This window comes from Ambystoma mexicanum, chromosome 2q, assembly GCF_040938575.1.
Source record: "Ambystoma mexicanum isolate Mex_15411 chromosome 2q, UKY_AmexF1_1, whole genome shotgun sequence".
In the NCBI taxonomy this organism is placed as follows: domain Eukaryota; kingdom Metazoa; phylum Chordata; class Amphibia; order Caudata; family Ambystomatidae; genus Ambystoma; species Ambystoma mexicanum.
The window spans coordinates 428,305,604-428,325,335 of NC_090924.1; the positions used below are offsets into that span (position 1 = coordinate 428,305,604).

The 19,732-nt window shown below is 48.0% G+C and overlaps 1 protein-coding gene across 4 annotated transcripts in view; it reads left to right on the plus strand.

The window, feature by feature from the left end:
* Nucleotides 1-1,399: 1,399 nt before the first annotated feature.
* The window catches only part of LOC138569469 (uncharacterized), a 442,006-nt gene continuing 423,673 nt past the window's right edge, over nucleotides 1,400-19,732 (plus strand). For 2 of the 4 annotated variants that reach the window (XM_069647461.1, XM_069647462.1), the window contains exon 1: nucleotides 1,400-1,510. In XM_069647461.1, the coding sequence (XP_069503562.1) occupies nucleotides 1,441-1,510 (70 nt within the window). In that variant the 5' untranslated portion in view covers nucleotides 1,400-1,440. The remainder of the gene's footprint in view (nucleotides 1,511-19,732) is intronic. The other 2 variants (XM_069647459.1, XM_069647460.1) reach the window with 2 other exon arrangements.

Genomic DNA, 19,732 nt, shown 5'->3' on the forward strand with positions numbered 1-19,732 from the left:
AGGAAGTGGTTCTCCCAGTCTTATTCCAGACCCAGCATCTACAGAAGAAAAGTACTGCTACTGCCTAGGAGTCAAAAGGGTGGTACTTTGCTACTTACAGAGGGCAGGGCCCTTCAGGAAAATGGACAACCTACTGGTAACCTTTGGAACATGGAGCACAGGAAGAAAGGCATCAGTGGTTACCATCAGCCAGTTTACTCTATCATAACCATGGTTTACTGAGATAGGCCAAAAACCTCCTGGGTCCGTTCAGTGCAGCTCTATTAGGGGCATAGTAGCCTAAAGGGCAAATGTGCATGTAGTGTCTCTAAAGGAAATTTGATGGGAGGCCTAATACATTTGTGGGACACTGCAGACTAATTGGGGGGTCAAAATTATTGGCCGCATTGTAATACAAGATGGTGATGGAGGTGAAGCAAGCAGACTATCAATGTGGCTTGTCATAGGCCATCCCCATTGGGATTACCTAGGATACGTCTCATACGTACTGATACAAGGAAGGGAGCCATGGCGGTAATAGCTGAACTGCTTTCCGGTAATCTTCATGTCAAAGGCGGGTGTCTCATAAATTAAGTACTCCAACAAGGAAGAATAGAAGTAATTAAGATTACCAACAAGTAATCCAGTCATAACTTTAACAAAGTATGGCAAATCTGTATTTTTGCAGGGACCCTGCTCTCTCACGTTTCCCATGGCCATGTGGCAGGAGGACACTAAGTCCAATTTGTTGCTTTTGGATTCTGGGACTAGTAATTTTTCCAATAGGAAATTCAGGAAAAATATACATATCATAAAAGAGGACTGGGTGGCCTTCTCAGGTGTGGCAGGGAAAACATGTGAGCCATGCAAGGGTAATAGCTGAAGGATAGCTCAGGAGGCAATTCTCTGGTCCTGTAAACAAGAAACTGAGCAGCACATGGATGGGTACTATGGTACCTAGTTTAGGCTAAAGGCCAGCATGAACAGCAATATATTAAACCGATTTCATTTTAATCCGAGCACAAGGTCTGCTATGCTTGGTGCACTATAGTGGGATTCCGTTTGGCACACACACAAAATACTACAAATGTAAAATTGCAACATATAGACACAATAAAATCGTGGCAGTTGAATCCTTTGTTGAAATTTGCGCCATTAGCCTGAATGACTGTGCTAACAACTTTTTCCCGAATCCGATACAGTAATAAACTGTCAGTCAGTGACATAAATATTGTTTTCCTCTTTGCTTTCTTTAACTTGCTGACAGTTTCAATATTTCACTGGTGTTTATGGATGTAGAGGCAAAGCCTAATTTCTGCTGTTTCTCCAGTTGAATATGTATATGTTCTCCGAACCTGTATTTTTTACTTTTTTTACTTGAGTGTTATTTACCATCCGGAAACTGACTGAGTGCAAGCACGTCAAAAGACAAATTGGTGGCCGCAGTCAGCATTTGACAAGATGGCGGCCCCTGGATGGTCGGAGAGTGTGCGGACACTTATACGCACCATGAATTCTTTTCACCTTCCAGGTCAGTGGTTGTGGGAAAGGGAGGTCAGCAGAGCACGTCTGTGGGTGGTAGTCCCTCCAGAATCTAAATTATATTTTGTTGCTAAAAAAACGTGTGCTGCAGTGCACGTTCACTCTCGGGAAGGGCAGTTGCCATTTTTTTAGTCCATGAAAAACTCTTAAAGGAGAAGCGTAAATTTAACAGTTATCTTTTAAACAGTCCCCTTTCTAGTTCCATGGTGTTTAAAGTGTAGTCTGTTTACATAGCTATTAAGAATTTGAATAGGTGCTGCTGCAAACTCTGATCGCTGGATTACATTTATTTTTGGGAGGCGGGCAAAGAGTGCCATGCAAATGTACAGGTGTAATGATCCGGTTACTTACCGGTAATCTTAATTAGTCGTGCTCTTCCTCGTCACAGTATGTACCCACGAGGTCCCGACCGTCATCTCAGGAAACCATTCCATATTTGTACTAATACACCTACTGCACCCCTCCCCCGAGAGTACATTACCTCCCATGTTAGTTAAATACTTCCTAACACATCATGGAAGCCGTTTTTCACATCATATCAGGACGGGCAGGAGGGTCTAAGTACTGTGATGAGGAAGTTTTGGACTAGGAGTAAAGAAGATTACTGGTAAGTAACCGGGTCATTACCTCCACACCCTTCTTCCTCATCCGAGTACTTACTATTGGGGCATACCAAAGACAGCAGTGAAAAAGAGGCCCACGAAGAAAACAAAAACACCCATTAACCAGCGTGCAGTTTCAACACCTGATCACCAATTTTAGTCCCAAACACCACAACAAATCACCCTTCACCATGTGTGCATGCACTCAAACACCCCCTGCCCAAAGGACGAAGACCCCTGCATGTGAAAATGGAGGCACTATTGTCTGGTGAACGTATTCGGGTCGGCCCAGGTGTCACCACCCTGTTGATGTCCTGAATCGGCACTTCCCGTACCATAGCCCAAGATGGCGCCATAAATTCCAACATTCTGATGTGCCTGGGAGGGAGATTTCTACAGGGATACAACAATTTCCCAGTAGGAATGCATTGGGGAAATAATTATTTTAGGCGGGAGAACGTGAAAAATAGCAGTATTTTTCCCTAAAAAATCGGGCGTCTCCCGCCTAAATCGGGAGGGTTGGCATGTATGCCATGCCTCTAGTAAAGTGACCTTGAACGGAAGCCAGTAAAGAAACCTACACCCCAGAATAGACCAAGGCAATAGTCTGCCTAATCCAACGGCTATGCACAGGTACTGTTACTGTCAAGCAAGCCGTTTTGGACCCCCAAATGGTACAAACTGTTCGATTGCTGAAAGGAGGACGTTCTAGCCAGGTAAGCCAGGACAGACCCTTTTAACATCCAATTTGTGCCCCCACTCCTGCTGTGAAGAGATGGAACTGGGAAAGAAGGACAGAAGCACAAAATCCTGTGCCTGATGGAACTTGGATATGACTTTAGGATGGAACCCTGGATCACACCTGAGAACCTTGGAATCCGAGGGGACATGCAGAAATTGAGCTGTACAGAACAATTTCCAATTTCCTCCAGCTTCCTTGCTGAGGTTATGGCCACCAGGAACACTGTTTTCTACTTGAGAAACCTGATGTCGGTCGACTCCACCGGTTCAAATGGAGAACCCTGTAAAGCTTGCAAAACTAGGGCAAGGTCCCATAGAGGAACCCTAGCACACATCATGGTTCTTGATAGCCAGAAACATTTCAACAGCCGTGAGACTAATTGCTCACAGCCAGAAATGAGCAGCCCGGATCACCGCCCACTGGGCACTAAGGGATGTTAGAGCCAGACCCATTTCCCAGCCGTCTTGCAGAAACTGCAAAATCATGGGCAGAGCCCACAAAGCCTTCCTGGCGCATCACCGTGTAGAGTTCCTCCAATGTGTCTCGTAGACTTTTGGAGTCGAGGGCCACCTGGACTTCTGTATCGTCATCGCCAACTATTGAGTCAAGCTCTGTCCGCGCAATCCCTGCCTCTCAACTTACAGACCCGCCTTCCCCATTTCGGAATTTGAGAGGCAGAAGACCCTAGCCCCATCCAGAGCAGGCACGAGGGCAGGAACCATCCCAGAGCAACTCTCAGGTTGAGTAGAAGTGGATACCAGGTGCACCTTGGCGCCACCAAAATCACCTCCAACACAGAGTCCCGAATCTTCAGCAGTACCTTGGGAAGCAGCAGATTCAGATGAAATGCATAAAGTAGCCTCCTCAGACAGTCCAGCATCAAGGCATTCACCCCCCAAGACAATGAGACGGGAACCTGGAGCAAAACTGGGGCTGTTGAGCATCCAAGGGCAAAGCAAACAGGTCCAGCACTGGCATCCCGCACCTCTGGCAGAGCAGGAGAAACACAGACCTGCACAAGATCCAACAGAATGAAAAGAGAATCCTGCTCATTCACCCCCATGACATGAACCGCCCGTAATTACAGCAGGTTGCTCTCTGTCCAATATCTCAATTGGAACACTAGTGACTCCAGTTTACGTGACTTGGTACCACACAGGCGATTCACATACATGGTGTAGTCCGTCTGGGCCAGAACAGCAGACCCCAGGATGGAATGGGGAAAATGTTTTCAGGGCAAAGAAGAACGTCACCAGCTCCCTCCAATTGGACTATTGCAAAGCCTGAATTGGCATTGTGCACCCCTGAGCATTCTGGGCCCCAAACACTGCTCTCCACTGAGGCCACTGGCGTTGGTAGTAACTATGTTTGGCAAGGGGTGAACCAACAGAAAACCATGCAAAAGATTGCCCAAATCCTTCCACCACTGGACTTGAACTCTCAGATCTGGGAAAATGGCCATCTGTTCCTTGTAACATCTGGTAATCAGCCCTCCAAGAACGGTGCAAGTGGCCGTAGCCAATGTTTTGCTCTAAGGATTTTAGTGTGGAAGTGGTTCTTCGTGCGCACATTATTTTCCATGTGTGCAACTGACCAACGAGGTAAGCTATTTTGTGAGTATGAGTAGATGGTGAGCTATCATATCTGAACAGAGTTTGGACGGGAATTTCCAACCTCCTCAATTCTTTACAAATTAGTGTAAGAGTTACATCTTAAAGCACTATTTCCAAAGATATGAGCTAAAGCTAAAAAATATTTGTATGTGATTATAAAGAGAGCTCACCAACCAATACATGACTTTAAGGTCTGCCACCGTACCCGGCAAAAATACTCCTTTACACAGAAAAATATGTGTATGCACAAAAAAAACATTGTATACCCAGTATAAACAATACGTTTAGTTGTGTCTATTAATTTGTTGACCCTGCTCAGAAATAATGTAGAGTGTATTTTATACCATAGCAAAAAAAACACACATGTATTACAATAAACAAATATTGCTTATCATCTGATGTGGCAGGCAACAAATTCAGACATGATACATTAGTTGCCAGATGAAACAATGGCTGCTAAAAGGAGTGTGCCATACAACATGCCAATAAGAGTTCATATGCCACATTGATGAAGTAATTCACAGGCCAGGAGAACATGCCTTTCATAATGCGTGTCAGGATGATAACTGCATCAAAATTACACACCGCAGAATACGATAATCAGAATGACTCTGCCACTGCTTACCATCAACATTACATTGTCCTGTGAACAGAGCAGTTACAACACTTACTCAAATCTAGTTTTACAAATACTAGTCTGTGTGGCAGTTGTATATCTTTGTTGCCAATGTTGTGTTCAACACGAATGGGCTTACCTCAGCGTTTGCTTTCTATTGTGTTTTACGTTCGTTTGAAACGTGCCTGTGCTTTTTTAGAATCCTATTCTAAATACTGTAGTAACCTACATGGCCCACAGTTGGGCGGTAGTCCGGATGCCGTCCGGATTTTATCTCTTTAATAATGATTTGTGTGTGAAAGAAAAAAATGTAGGTTCCCATTACGTTTTATTTTTCAATTTGGTAATTTATATAAGAAAGGCTAGGAAAGGTTTGCGGTTAGCAGTGCTTTCCCTTTCTTTTTTAAAAAAGTTTTATGACTTGCTCGTGCGTCGTGTGAAGCCTTGCTTCAGGCCACGGTCGGGCGAGCAGGGGCCTGTCAGGAACTTTCCCGATGCACGCAAGTCCGTGCGGGCTGGCGTGCCTTGATGTTACTTTTGCTTTCAATGGTGACGCACGCGGCCTGTGACAAAGCTTTGGCTGCAGGCCTGCTGCGTGTCATGGCTGTTCATTAGAAGTGTGATTTATGTTCCTAATAAAGAATGATTACGCTGCTCGCGTATATTTGCCAGCTTGCATTAGAATTGTGATTTCTGTCACAATTAAAGATTGGTTATGCTGCTCGCGTATATTTGTCAGTTTACATTAGAATTGTGTTTTCTGTCCCAATTAAAGGATGGTTACGCTGCTCACGTATATTTGCCGGTTTGGCTTCAGGCAAGGCCTGTTCCCTTTGCAAGGTTGCCATCCTTGCATTGCTGCCGTCACTTCACCCTGCTAGGGTGTGCAGTAGTTTCTAGCCTGCTGGGCTGTGAAGAAAAATGCGCCAGTAAAAGTAGCACAGCCGGTGAGTCAGAGAAACCGATATAAAATCAGCTTATGTTTGAACCAAGGTTTCAAGTGGCAACATTGTATGAAGAAATCCACAAAGACAGTGTTTGAAGTGCATGATATGAGAGGCGCGAACAAGTGGAAACTAAAGGAGTGAATGTACTATGTAAGATACCGTATACAGAGTGGTCTGGCGCCACGTGGGTGCTCATTAGAAGGTCTCTGTAAGGTATCCAAATGAATGGCAACTGCATTATAAAAAAGTAACTTTGTATTGAAGTGGTCCTCCGATGGGTAGAGCTAAACCCTGTGCACATTTGAAATTCTTCAATAAGTACAAAGTAAACTGCAATCGGTCCGAGCCCAGCTGAGGGAGACTAATTGAATGTGAAGAAGGGATCTGAGTCCTGAGGGGGATCCAGGGAAAGACACCCAAATCATATAACTATAAGAAGGAAAGAACTTCCTATTTTTGTTTTGTACATCAGGCCCTCCGAATCAAGAGACTTTGATGGAAAAAGAGACTTCAGCACAGAAGGCCCTGATGCTGGAATCGGAACTGTGTCCTCGTGTCAAGGAAGCCAGAGTGTGTGCTTGGTTCGACTGAACTGCCTTTCCCTGTGCTGAAAACGTGGGGAAGTGAGGCTGGAACATCCTGACTTATCATGTTCTGAACACTTCTTTCTTTTTCATGAACATTCCCCCACATTATGTGTACATTAGCGTTAAGGATTGGCAATAGGTTTTTTATTATAGGCCCTTTTATTTTGCCAAAACTGCACACGGACTGCATTCTTTATTATTTGATGGTCGTAGCTTGCTCCCATCTTAGATTTTGGTTTGGATGTGATGTTTATCACACCCCTTGTAAAGTTAAATAAACCAACTTATCTGTGGTCACTTGTGTCTGTCTTGCTTCAATACCATGCCTTCCTTACAGAGTAGACTGGTGGCAGCAGAAGCTTTTTCATGTATTTCTATGAATTTTTACCGATCCATGCCACGCTTACCACGTTTGGCTCATGACTGTGGCTAGTGTCCGTCACGGCCGTCCCACAAGGTCTTTTGTCTTGTCCTTTGGCCGTTTTGCCCCTTGGCCTTCCTCCTGGTTTTTGTTACCCGGCGAGTCCTTATTTGGACATGCATTCACCCACGAAAGCCACTGCTTTTCACGGGCTAATACATGTCACGTGGGTAGGTACCCAGGAAGTGGGTTGTGACTGTCCCGTCCCAATCCACACTACTGGTGCCATGATGTCTGGTGTGCACCAGAGCATGAGAGCCGCTGTGGTCCCTGATTGGACCGCTGCTGGCATGCAGGAGTGGGGCAGATCTCCTCATTGGCCAGCTGGGTGCAAGCACTCCCTGGACTTGTGGATATGAGGAGGGGTCCGGAATGCAGACCTGCAGATCATCCATAGGTCCGAATCGACCTATACACAGAGCCAAGTATCCAGAAGAGAGAAGCAGATCCAAGGAATATCTGGAATAAGGTTGGCACCCTCAGCCCGCTGTTGTCCCGGTAGAGCCCTGCTTTGCGCTCGATCTCCAAAGGCCAGCAAATGTGCTTCAACCCCTTGGAGTGGTGGGACCAGAAACTCTTGCTGCCTCCTTGTTGCCCCTGCAAACGAGCCTGCTCGGAAAAGCCCCTGGGCCCTCTAGTGCACTGACCAGCTTGTACCTTGGCATCTGTGCTGGAGCGTTGTTTCATCAAGTTCTGTCTCAAGCTTTGGGGGAATCGTTGTTCGCACTGCAAAGCACCTTCTTGCCAATTATTAATCGTCTCAGCTGCTTTGGGCCACGAGAGAGAAGCGTGCGTCAGACCACGAGACTTGGGTGCCCCTGTGTCCCTGTGCGACAGTGGCAGCCACTGCTGATGACCTTCCATCCTTTCTTCAAGTGTCCTGAGACCAGCTGTATAAGTGCTTTCTTTGACCTGCAATCGAAACGAGAGATCCAGCTTCAGTTGTAAAGCGGGCCTGCATCTGCACTCGCAGGACCTGTGCACTTTGAAGCTAAACCAAGGGAGGGATTTTGTACTCCAGGCGACCCTCTCCAGACCTGCCAAGTGTGGACCTGGAGTGAGCTACGAGTGGTGAGTAATCATACCACTTACCGGTGGCCCCTAGTTTATCCATTCCTTTTTTATGCACAAAGGATCCCTTTGCCTTGGCTTGGGTGGCCTCTGCTTCCTAAAGCCATCCAAAAGTTGAGAATAGCTTTGTTCTCCACAGCAGATCTTCCCCAGACTCTGGGAACTGAATTTCTACACTTCAGAATCCCTTTCGTCCGGTTTGAATATTGTTCTTTGTGTCTTTACACACAACCAATCGCTTTTACGTGCGGACATGACATTGAGCACAAGGTTCCAATCTTCGTAGGGCTGGACTTATAAAGTTATGTACACAAGGAGCTTATGTGTTTGGAAGCCCGGTCCTCCTCAGAGCACAGGAAAATGAGAACTCTGCCGCCTCTGAGGACTTGATCGTATGTCTCAAGTGAGTGTGCAGAGTGTTGTGTGAGATTTGGCTCAGTCTTCCACAGGCACCTGTGCACTGCAATGTGTGACAATTTGTTTTCTAACCCCAGATGTGCATTGCATTCCCATGCTTCTATTTTAATTAGACAAGGGGACTTAGAGCAGTTTGTCATATATGCAAAGCACTTCCCTCCGGTACCTTAATATCACCAGATATACAAGATTTAACTTGCTAGCTATTTTCCTATATCGTGGCATGCAGCAATCCTTGATTAGGAATGAATGCCTTTTACCGTTGAGCGAAATTTCGTTTAAGCTGCATTTTGTGACTGTACATCGAATAAATGCCTGGATTACTTACTGGTAATCTTCATTCCTCCTAGTCCTACTGTTCCTCATCCCAGTGCTGATCGATGAGGTGGCCCACCTCCCATAGGAACTCCTTTTCTATCTTTATGATCCTTTAGCCCCTCCTCTTCCCACCTCTGCGCATAATAGCCAACCTCCCCTGAGCCACCACAGTAAATAGAAAATGCCCAAAAGACCCATTCGAGAGCGGGGGAGGGAGAGGAGAGAAAGCCATACTGGGATGAGGAGTAATGAAGATTACCAGTAAGTAATGCAGGCATTACCTCCACGTCCCTCTTCCTTGTCCCAGTAGTTATCAATGCGGCATGCCAACTCCACAGAGAATGGATCGAGAACAAACAGACCAGACAGGGATATGCAATCCGACTAACACTGATTTATAGAAGCGCACAGTCCAAGACAATAGCATCAACAACAGACCACAGAAGAGCCACACTCAATACCCCAGTCTCCAAAGTCCCAGCCTCCCTACGGTGGAGTTTCAGGCGGTAGGGGCGAACAAACGGGTTGGGGTCAGCCCAAGTAGCAGCCCGCCAGATGTCCTGCAAAGCAACACCATGTGCCTCCACCCCAGAAGAAGCCATGCCCCGGGTGGACCATACCCTGACCCCCAGCTGGGAGGGGGGAATCCACAGGGGAATAAGCCAAGGAGGTGTTGTCACACAGCCACCTAATGATCGTGGATACAGGTGCCTCCTACCAGGGGAGGGGCCCCCAAAGGTGACAAACAGGCTGGAGGAGGAAGGAAAGACCTTACTGCGGTCCAAAAAAAACAGGGCCTCCCTCCTGACATCCGGAGTAGCCCTGTGCCCCTCCTCCTGGGAGGAGGGAGCGGGGAAGAAGGAGGGAGCGGGGAAGAAGGACTATCTCTTGAGAGACATGAAACTTGGACGCCACTTTCGGGAGGACGGAGGGGTGACACTTAAGAAACAAGGCATCAGGGAAGACCCGTAGGTAGGGGACCTCGCAGGAGAGTGCACCAATCTCACCCTTCCGATGGGCCGAGGTGATAGCCACCAGGAAGACAGTCAGAAGGGTCAAAAACGGACCTCCCCCAAGACCTCAAATGGAGAGGACTGCAGAGCCTGCATACAAAAGGGAGATCTCAAGCAGGCAACCCAGAAGCAGAGACTGGTCTGGCCAGCGAGAAACTCTTCAGAAGTTTCCTCACCAGTCCCAGCAAGGAGTGCACACCTCGAGGAGGGGAAGGAGTGGGGACGCCACAGGGAATTCATGTAATCCATCCTCCCCATTCCTCTGGGGAGAGAAACCTGGAGAAGAAACGAGGTACCTTCACAGACAGGTCAGTGGCAAACAGGTGCAGAACCGGAAACCCGAGCATCCTGCAGATTTTCTGGAATGCTACTTCACGTAGCACCCATTCCTCTGAAGGAAAAACTCTGCTGAGGTGGTCTGCCACCGAGTTGTCGCGACCCCTGATGTGACATGACGCCACGGTCAAGAGGTGAGCCTCTACCCAGGCGTCCAGCAGCAGAGCCAGAGACCCCAGCGATCTGGAGCGGCAGGTCCCCTGACGGTTGATACAGGCCACAGTGACTGTATTGTCCAATTGCAACAGGACTAACTTCCCCTTGAGGTCAGGGGCAAAGACCTGCAGAGCCCTAACACCACCAGCTCCCTCCAGTTGAAAGACATGGCCGCCTCCTGAAATGACCACAGCTCCTGGTTGTGTCCGACCCAGTACCAGTGCCTCCCACCCCAACTCGGTGGCATCTGTGGTAACAATGATCAGAGAGGTCAGATGGAGAGGAAATCCCTGCAACAGGTGGGGCAGGTGGAGCTACCACTGAAGCTGATCCTGCAGGGAGGGAACCACAGGGATCAAGGCATCAAAGTCCAGAGATCACTCCTTCCAGAACCTGTGGATGTGAAGCAGTACGGAACACAGATGAAGCCTGGCCCAGGGGACATGGAATACACAGGAAGCCATAAATCCTTGAGCATGTAGGAAGTCTCTGGCAGGTGCCACCATCCAGGACAGAAAAAGGTCCTTGCAACCGTTGAGCCCTGGCAAGAGGAAGCAAAACCCAACCCTCTGCCATTCAGAGCCGTGCCCCGAAAAACTGAACGACCTCCGAGGGCCACAGTCGGGACTTGGACCTTTTGAACAGGAAGCCCATGGAATGCAGAAGGGAGCAAGTGGACGCCACATGTTGAAGCAGAAGATCGTTTGACCAGGCTTTGAGGAGCCCGTCGTCCAAGTAAAGAAAGACTTGAATCCCTCAGAGGTGAAGAGGGGCCATAACGGGCCACAAGATCTTGGTAAAGACACAGGGTGCAGATTTGAGGCTGAACGAAGACCAGATGGTGGTGTGGAAATGCGCGAACTGTAGATCCAGGGTTCCCAGAAAATCCAAGTCGTGCACCATCTGGAAAACATTCCACCTTGAAATGCTGAGTCAGTATGTGAAGAGTCAAAGTCTTCAGGACTATGATGAGGCGATGGGACCCCGAGGGTTTGAGCACCAGAAACACAATGGACTTGACCCCCACGCCCTGCTCCTCCTGGGGGAACCTGCGGATAACCCATTTGGAGAGCAGATCCTGTAGATTGCTGCATGGCCAACCTCTTGACAGGGTACCTGGGGAGCAACGTCTGAACCATGCCCCAAGGAAGAGGCGGGGACACAAATTTGATCCTGTAATCCCAGCACACTAGCCGGATGACACCGATGTCTCCAGAAGGTTGGGTCCAAAAGTACTGTATGCGACCCCCAACTGGAATGGCGTCGGGACTTCTGCTGGTGGGGCGGGAAAGTACGACCAGCGGGCCACTTCCTTCCCGTTATAGGATGACCCCTAGCACTGGGGTGAGCCTGAGGTCGTGGGGGCTGTCGAACATGGATTGTGCCCCTCAAAGCAGGAGCAGACTTCCTCCGCAACTCTGCAGCATGCTTGTCCGCTTTAAAAACCCAGTGGACTTTATAAGGGAATCCCCAAACAACATGCAACCTCTGAACAGGATCTTCAAGGCCGTCAGACTTCTGCCGAAAGTCCGTCCTCCAATTCCTGATGTAGAGGTGCCTATGCCCAGGGACGATGGAACCCATGGACATGGCAGCAGTCTTCACCCCATTATAGGCGAGATCCGACAAAAACTTCACCTGGGCACTGACAGCCTGCCGCACCGGAATCAGATCAGATCCTTCCTCAGCCGCCTTGATGGCAGACATCAAGCCTCCTAGGGCAGTCTCTGCAGTGTAGAAGGAGTATGTGGCAGACTGCAGGGCCAGATGCGCACCCCCAGAAGCATTCTTCAAAGTGGAGTCCACCTTCCTTTCCGTCAGATCCTTGATGGCGACTTCTGCAGCCACAGAGGACCTCCTCACCAGGCTCTGGAGGATGTCATCAACCTGGACCACTTGTAGCATGGCAGTCTCCTCCCCATGCAAAGTATACAATTTCGCCAAGAACCGGGGGACTGAAATTTTGTCAGGGTCAGTCCATTCCCTCAGCATTTCATCATTCATCTCAGCGAGGAGTACTCTGCACAGGTGTTGTCGCCCTTACACACCTCCCATGTCAATCTAATGTATGCCAAAACGTCACTTTAAGTGAACATCATACTCGGCCCCACGCTACAATCCGCTTTACTGCCTGCCGTATACCGGCTGAGCGTTAAGTAGCTATTAACTGTATATAAGCATTGCAGCTGCGCTTACAACTGTACTACTCAAGCCGACCTGCACATACTTCAACAGACTCATATCTACCAGCCACATGTTCATTCATGCTGGAGCAACAGCTTAACTTGCCACTGTCTGTTGTATTTCCATGGGCCCCATATAATATGTACAACACTCGCCCAAATTGGTCTGCCCTGCCTGTACTAATTGTGCCAATTGCTCTGCCTCGCTCCCATTGCATTCTGTATTCGTTCCTTAAACAGAACGGCACTCCTGCTGCCAATTGCTCTGCCTTGCTCCCACTGAATTTTGTATTCGTGCCTTAAGCAGAAATGTATCACTGCTGCCAATTGCTCTGCCTTGCCCCCACTGCATTTTGTACTCGTGCCTTAACCAGAATTGTATCACTGACGCCAATTGCTCTACCTTGCCCTCACTGCATTTTGTACTTGTGCCTCGAGCAGAACTGCACTACTGCTGCCAATTGCTCTGCCTTGCTCTCACTGAATTTTGTACTCGTCCCTTAAGAAGAATTGTTTCACTGCTGCCAATTGCTCCCCACCCTAAGTGTACTGTCTAAGCCCTAACTATCCTGCATTGCTCCCAACTGCACTATTTTAGTAGTATCATGCCTAAACTGCTCCGTGCCAGCCTGCCCTACTACTAGCGCCTTGCACACACCGTCCAATAGCTACGCTAGCCAGCCTGTAGCTCTGCACAAAAACTAACCACTCAGATATTTCCACCCGCACACCTGCCCAGCTTCCCTTCACCTACGAGGCACTCCTCACGAAAAGCTACGCTCACCATGACGCGTTACCTACTCTCATTCCTCTCAATAACACCCACCACATTCCTCCCTGCCCTTCACCCCATATCAACCACGCAGATCTGGCACACAGACCCTGCCACCACCACGCATCTCCTAACCCCCATTGAATGGATCACACGCTTTGCCTCTCGCCCTACACCACTGATCCCTTGCCCTCTCAATCTTAGAAACGCCAGACTAGGCTCTGGCTTACACCGCAATACCATATCTCCTACTACTTCTGCCCAGCCAAAGGCCAACACAACCTCCTCACCTACAGCAGTGCCTCCCATTCCAGCCAAAAGTAAAACAAAGAACAACACGGCACCGACCAATCTGCAATGCACACTAATTTACGCCAGATCCCTCCCAGCACATGCCACGGAAATACACAACCTTATCACCAATCTTGACCTCGATATTCTAGCGGTCACTGAGATCTGGCTACATGAAGTTGCCGGTCCTGCCCTCGCTCTAGCCCTCCCACAGGGACACTCGATCTACAGGCAAGATAGGCATACTACCAAAGGGGGTGGTGTAGCCCTCATAGTTAAAGACTGCCTAGAGATCAGACAACCCCCTCCAACCTTGGGGAGAACACTGACATCCTCACAGTTAAGATCTCCATCTCCCCCAACACTACTGTCACCTTACACCTAGCCTACCGTCCACCTGGTCCCATAACAGACTTCCATGACAACCTCATTCATCCTAATGGATGAAAACCTCAAAAAATCCACCAAAACAGTTCTCCTAGGGGATTTCAATCTAGGGCTCAACGACCAGACCGGCAAACCATCTAAAGCCTTGGCCCAGGCTTTACAGGAACTCGGCTTCATACAAAAAAATCCACACACCCACCCACTGCAAAGGGCGCACCCTTGACTGGCTGGTAGATCACAATTGTGGTATAGACGTCAGCTCCAACACTCCCACCCCTTGGTCTGACCACCACCTTCTACACTTCTTCATACTGACCGCTGCCAGCTCACCCAAAAATCTCAGCCATATCCCACCCGCTTTAGCCAGAAGTGCACGGAACCTTACCAAAGAAAGGATCCTCCCCTACTTAGACTTGCTAACACTCAAACTCCCCAGACCCATCGGTACTGGCGGACATATACAACGCCACTCTAACCACAGCGGTTAACACCTTTGCACCCCTACAAAGTAAAAAATTCAACACTGCAATACCTGGTTCTCTGCAGAAATTAAAGATCTGCGCACCCTAAAATATAAAGTCCTAATTAAATGATTAGGCTCCCCACAGGAATCCACTTTATCCGCCTACAAAACCCTAGCCACGCAATACAAGAAAGCCATAATGATGGCTAAATCATTCTCCTATAATGAACACATTACCAATGCCACTTCCGAATCTAAGGAACTCTTTTCCATCTTCAAAGAACTATCCACTCCAACCATTAAATCGCAAGAGATCGTCAAAGATAAGGGATGGTGAACCAGCGTACAGACCGCTTTACTGAATAAAATTGAGCTTCTGCAAAAGAAAATAGAAGAACATTACACAAACCTCTCTAAACAGACTAACCCAGCCCCCCGCCCCGAAACTAAAAGCACAGCTATCAACATAAAACCCTTCTCATTCAAGGAGGTCACTGAATCCGAAGTCATAGACATCCTCAAGAAAATCAAGCCATCCAATTGCAAAGGTGATGCCTGCACAGCCAAACTAATCAAAGACTGCGCAGAAACCCTCTCCCCTTTTCTAAAAAACATTCATCAATGCATCCTTCAAAACCAACACAGTTCCTGACAGCCTAAAAGAAGCGTGGGTTTGCCCACTCCTTAAAAAGCCTTCTCTGGGCCCGGAAGTAGCCAACAACTACAGGCCCATAACCACCGTCCCATTCTTGCTCAAGATCTTGGACTAGCTGGCATACACTCAAATACAGCAATTCCTAGAAGAAAACAAAATCCTAGGCAAAAGCCAATCAGGCTTCCGCCCAGGAGGCCATGGAGCAGAATCTGCCCTTCTTGATCTTAAAATCCAATTGGGCGGCATTATGGACAAAGGAAAAAAAACACTTCTCATTCTGCTAGATCTCTCGGCTGCCTTTGATCTCGTAATCCATGATATTTTCGGTAAACAATTGATAAATGCAGCCCACTTCTCTCCACAAGCTACAGCCTGGATGGCGTCCTTCCACAAAGGGAGACTCATGAGAGTATTCTCTGACTCCGCCTGTGCCTCTCCCACCACCATACACTGTGGAGTCCCACAAGGTTTGTGCCCCGCACCTACCCTGCATAACATCTTCACCCTCCCTCTTTTCAATGACCTAGATCGTCGTGACATAGCCTACACAAACTATGCTGACGATACCCAAGTCCTACTCCCACTAAATGACATCTACGAACAAGACGCCACTGCGCTAACCAATATCTATAAAGCCATCCAAACCTAGGTGGCAGCAAACGGCCTCTGCCTCAACGGGGATACAACAGAGATCCTTGTGGTAGGCACCAAAAAAACCCATAAGAAACTCTCCCCCTAATACAGCACCTTCAACATTGACAACACCACCATTACTGCGTCATCCTCAGTAAAAACCCTACGGGTATACCTTGACTCCTCTCTGACCATGTCACGCCAGGTCAGTGCCATAGCCTCCTCTGCTGCACTCGCCACAAAGATCATCAACGCAGTCAAACCGTTCCTGTCAATCAAAAAACGCCTCTCAATTGCCAGAGCCACAGTAGGCACCAAGCTCGACTACTGCAATGCTCTCTTCCTTGGCAGATCTGCCAAAAACAATGCCCTCAGAGCAGCATTGAGCATTCCCAAAAGGGAACATATCTCCCAGGCCAGGAAAGATGCCCACTGGCTACCTATGGGAGAACGCATCCTCTTTAAAACAATGGCCATCACACACAAGTGCCTTTCACTTAACGCACCTCCCTATCTCTCGGAAAGGATCACCCACAACCCCTCAGTTAGACCCACCAGAACACATCTCTCCAACCAGATCCACGTCCACTCCTTCAAAAGGGTCAAAGCAGGAGGCTCCAGCTTCCAACACCTAGCCCCCAAGAACTCGAATGCCCTCCCCACTGCACTCAGAAATGAAGAATCCTATCCTGTCTTCCGCAAAATGCTAAAAACCAAACTGTTCAACCAACATTGCTAATGATGTTGTTCACTGCCACAAGTTTAAACTCCACTGCGACTAAGAACAATCACATCCTCTTTCTCTGTATATAATGTATCCGCTGTTCCTTTTGCTGTATTGTGTTGACTCTCATATGTATGTATGAAGCAAACTCTCTGTAACAGCACCACAATGCCCCAGGGCCGCTGTGCGCTATACAAATTCAAATAAATAAATAAGGCCCCTCTTGAGAGTGCATTTGAACTGGGGAGAGGGAGGCCTGGCAACACCCAGCAGCGTTGGTGGGGGGATCAGAATTCAGAAACCCCATGTAGTGGGACACCTGAAGAAGGACATCAGCGGTAGCTTCTTTATATCAAAGTATTTCCCTTTAAACTCTGCCGACTGAGGGGAAGGGAAGCCATCAAAGCTTGAGGAAGAGGTGCCAGACGAAGAAGAGGGAGGAGACACTCCATATGCTGTAGTGGCCCTGGATACCGTCCTCCTGCAGAGCCCTTCTGAAGATCCGAAGAAGCTTATCAGCCACCCTAACCCGCTTCTTCTGTTTGGGTGGGGGAGAAGAAGAAGAGGAGGAGGAGAGCGAGGGAGACCGAGGCTCAACATGCCTCAGTTTAGCAGCACATTTCCCCATGACAGGAGCACCCTTACATGGCAACAAGAGAAGACAGGACCTGCAGCACCGGAAGCAACCCTGACTGCAGACCTACACCCTTGAAATAGAGCGCCGGCAATCAGAGCAAATGTAGGAACTTCCCCCACACAAAAGGCCAGACGTCAATGCCGAAATGCCTAAGAAGAGCAAAGTGGAACAAAGATGGACATCTGCATAAACGTGTACGCCTGCCCTCGCCTCCGCCCGGGGTGCGATCGCCCCAGGCTACCAACAGCCGTCAGAGCAAGGAGCCACTCCACAGCCTGGAAGAGCGTTGCCCATCCCTGTCTCGGCACTGGTCCCCACCACTAACTCCCCACTATGCCAGGGAGGCAAGAAGAGCCGGGGTGCCATCCCCTCCGCTCCACAGGAAACCCCAGCTCGTTATGGGTACCCCAGAGCTGCAATCGCCATGAGCATATGACCCCCTGCTCAGCAGAGGTGGGCTGTCACATGGCCATAAACAAAGCGGCTCCCCCCACAGGCTATGCCCAAGGAGGGGTGGGGGCGGAAGTACCGCCCAGGATTCCCTGCCAGAGGAAGGAACAAGAAAGAACTGTGGTGGCTTGGAGGAGGCGGGCTGTTCTGCCCAGAGACGGGAAGAGGAGGGGTTAAAGGATCATACAGATAGAAAAGGGGTTCCTATGCAAGATGGTTCACCTCATTGATTAGTACTGGGACGAGTAATGACATTTTCATTCAAAACAGTGCCCAGATCTCAGTGTACACGGACACTTCAAAGGTTGCATTGATCTAATAAAAACCATGGCAACATGTAGTGTACCAGTGCGTCCATCGGGTGGCAAAGAAAGAGCCTCAGACTTCCTCAAAGGGAAGTACCATGCACAGCACTGGATGTTCCATCATGGATATGATTAGTGACCTCCATACAGATCAGATGGTAGCCATTCTCCTGTCTCATGGCTGTGGACCTGTGTTCATGTGCTCAGCTGATATTGCAGGCGGCACACTGTCCCATCTGCACAAAGGACCTAACAAGTCATCACAGCAGGTTAAAGCAGCACACAGCTGAACATACACACGCATATCTTGCTTGCGTGACAGCACTGACAGGCAAGTGAATAGCAGAATCCTGCTTTCCATTCAGTCCTTAAGCATCAGTTCTTACCTGTTGATGCACTCACAACAGGCCAGGCATGTTGAGACTGGGCACAATGTTCTCCAGCATTGCTGAACAGCTAATAGCAAGCTTACCCTCTCATCTCTTCAGCACATGCTTACCAATGTAAGTGTATAGGGAACTCGGAAACCCCACCTACCCAGAGATTGGAGCCGGCTGCAGAAACACCATTGCCAGATGATCTTGCAAGGGTATTTTATAACATTGCAGGAGTGCAGGAACATATCTCCTTTGCCCAGAGACTACCACAAGTTGCGTCAGACTTTGGAGGTCTGGTGGAACATGAATGTGTTATTGCATCAGTGGGCTGGTCTTGATTAGATTTAGGTAGGAGGGGAATCATTTGGTGGCAGTAACTTTAAATGTAAATTGCACTCTCACTCGGTCTAGTATATTGAAGACTTAAACCCCAATGTTGCACCACCAACATTGCTAACTCAATAAGTGTCCACAAGGTAAGATATAGATGCTTACAAAAACATCTAAGAAAGTAAAATGCATATATACATTTGCTTCAGTAGAAGCAAGTTAAGTAAAGTTCAACAACTTCTGATAAGGTGAATTGAACAATTAATTGAGCAAAACGCGCCTGCTGTGATTTCTACATTTTAAACTGATTGAGTGCATGTTGATTTTATATTTCTACTTTTCTAGCTAGGGAATGTTGTAGTCATTCATTTAGATTTCACTTATTGAAGAGATATTAGCTATCAGAGAGTTGTGTGTCTCGCATGACTGAGTGGCCGAATGCTATCCCTGTTAGGGAAAACGTCCAGCTTCCACACTCTGCCTCACATCAGCTATTCTGACGCTGATCAAGCATATGTTGTGGACCAAGATGAGAGCATCTGCTTCAAAAAAAGATATGCTAGCATACACTATGGGAATTACGTAGAACGTGTTTGATAATGGCAATACTGCATATATGTAGGTCCAGGCAGCGAGGAAGTGTTTACAGGAACGTGCTGCCATATGTTATGACCAAGGCAACATGAACGTTTTTTAAATTTAGGGGCAATACTAGGTCATAGGCGGGCCCTGGCAGCATGAAAAACAGTTTTACAAGGCCATGTCGCCAACTATTATGACCGGGACATTGTGAGATTGATTTAATTTACAAATACCTTTTACATTAACATTAGCATATATTTGTGCACAAAATGTGCCTTGCAGTGGCAGCATATATTGTGTCTACCATCATAAAAGTATTCCTCAGAGGCAATACCAGCATATATTTGGGCGAATGCATAATGAAAATGATGTAAAATGTTCCGGTGTACTACTGGATTTTTATGTTATGTTATTCTGTGGAACCAATATTAACTTGTATGACTTTTGACCAAGTTTGTCTTCGAAGTTACGTTGTTAAATGCACCAATTTAGGCTCTTATTTCAAACACATTTGCAGGGGACATCCCCCAAATGCTCTGAGGTTGGTTGGGCCCCCTCACTTCACTTGGTAGCTTGGGTTAAA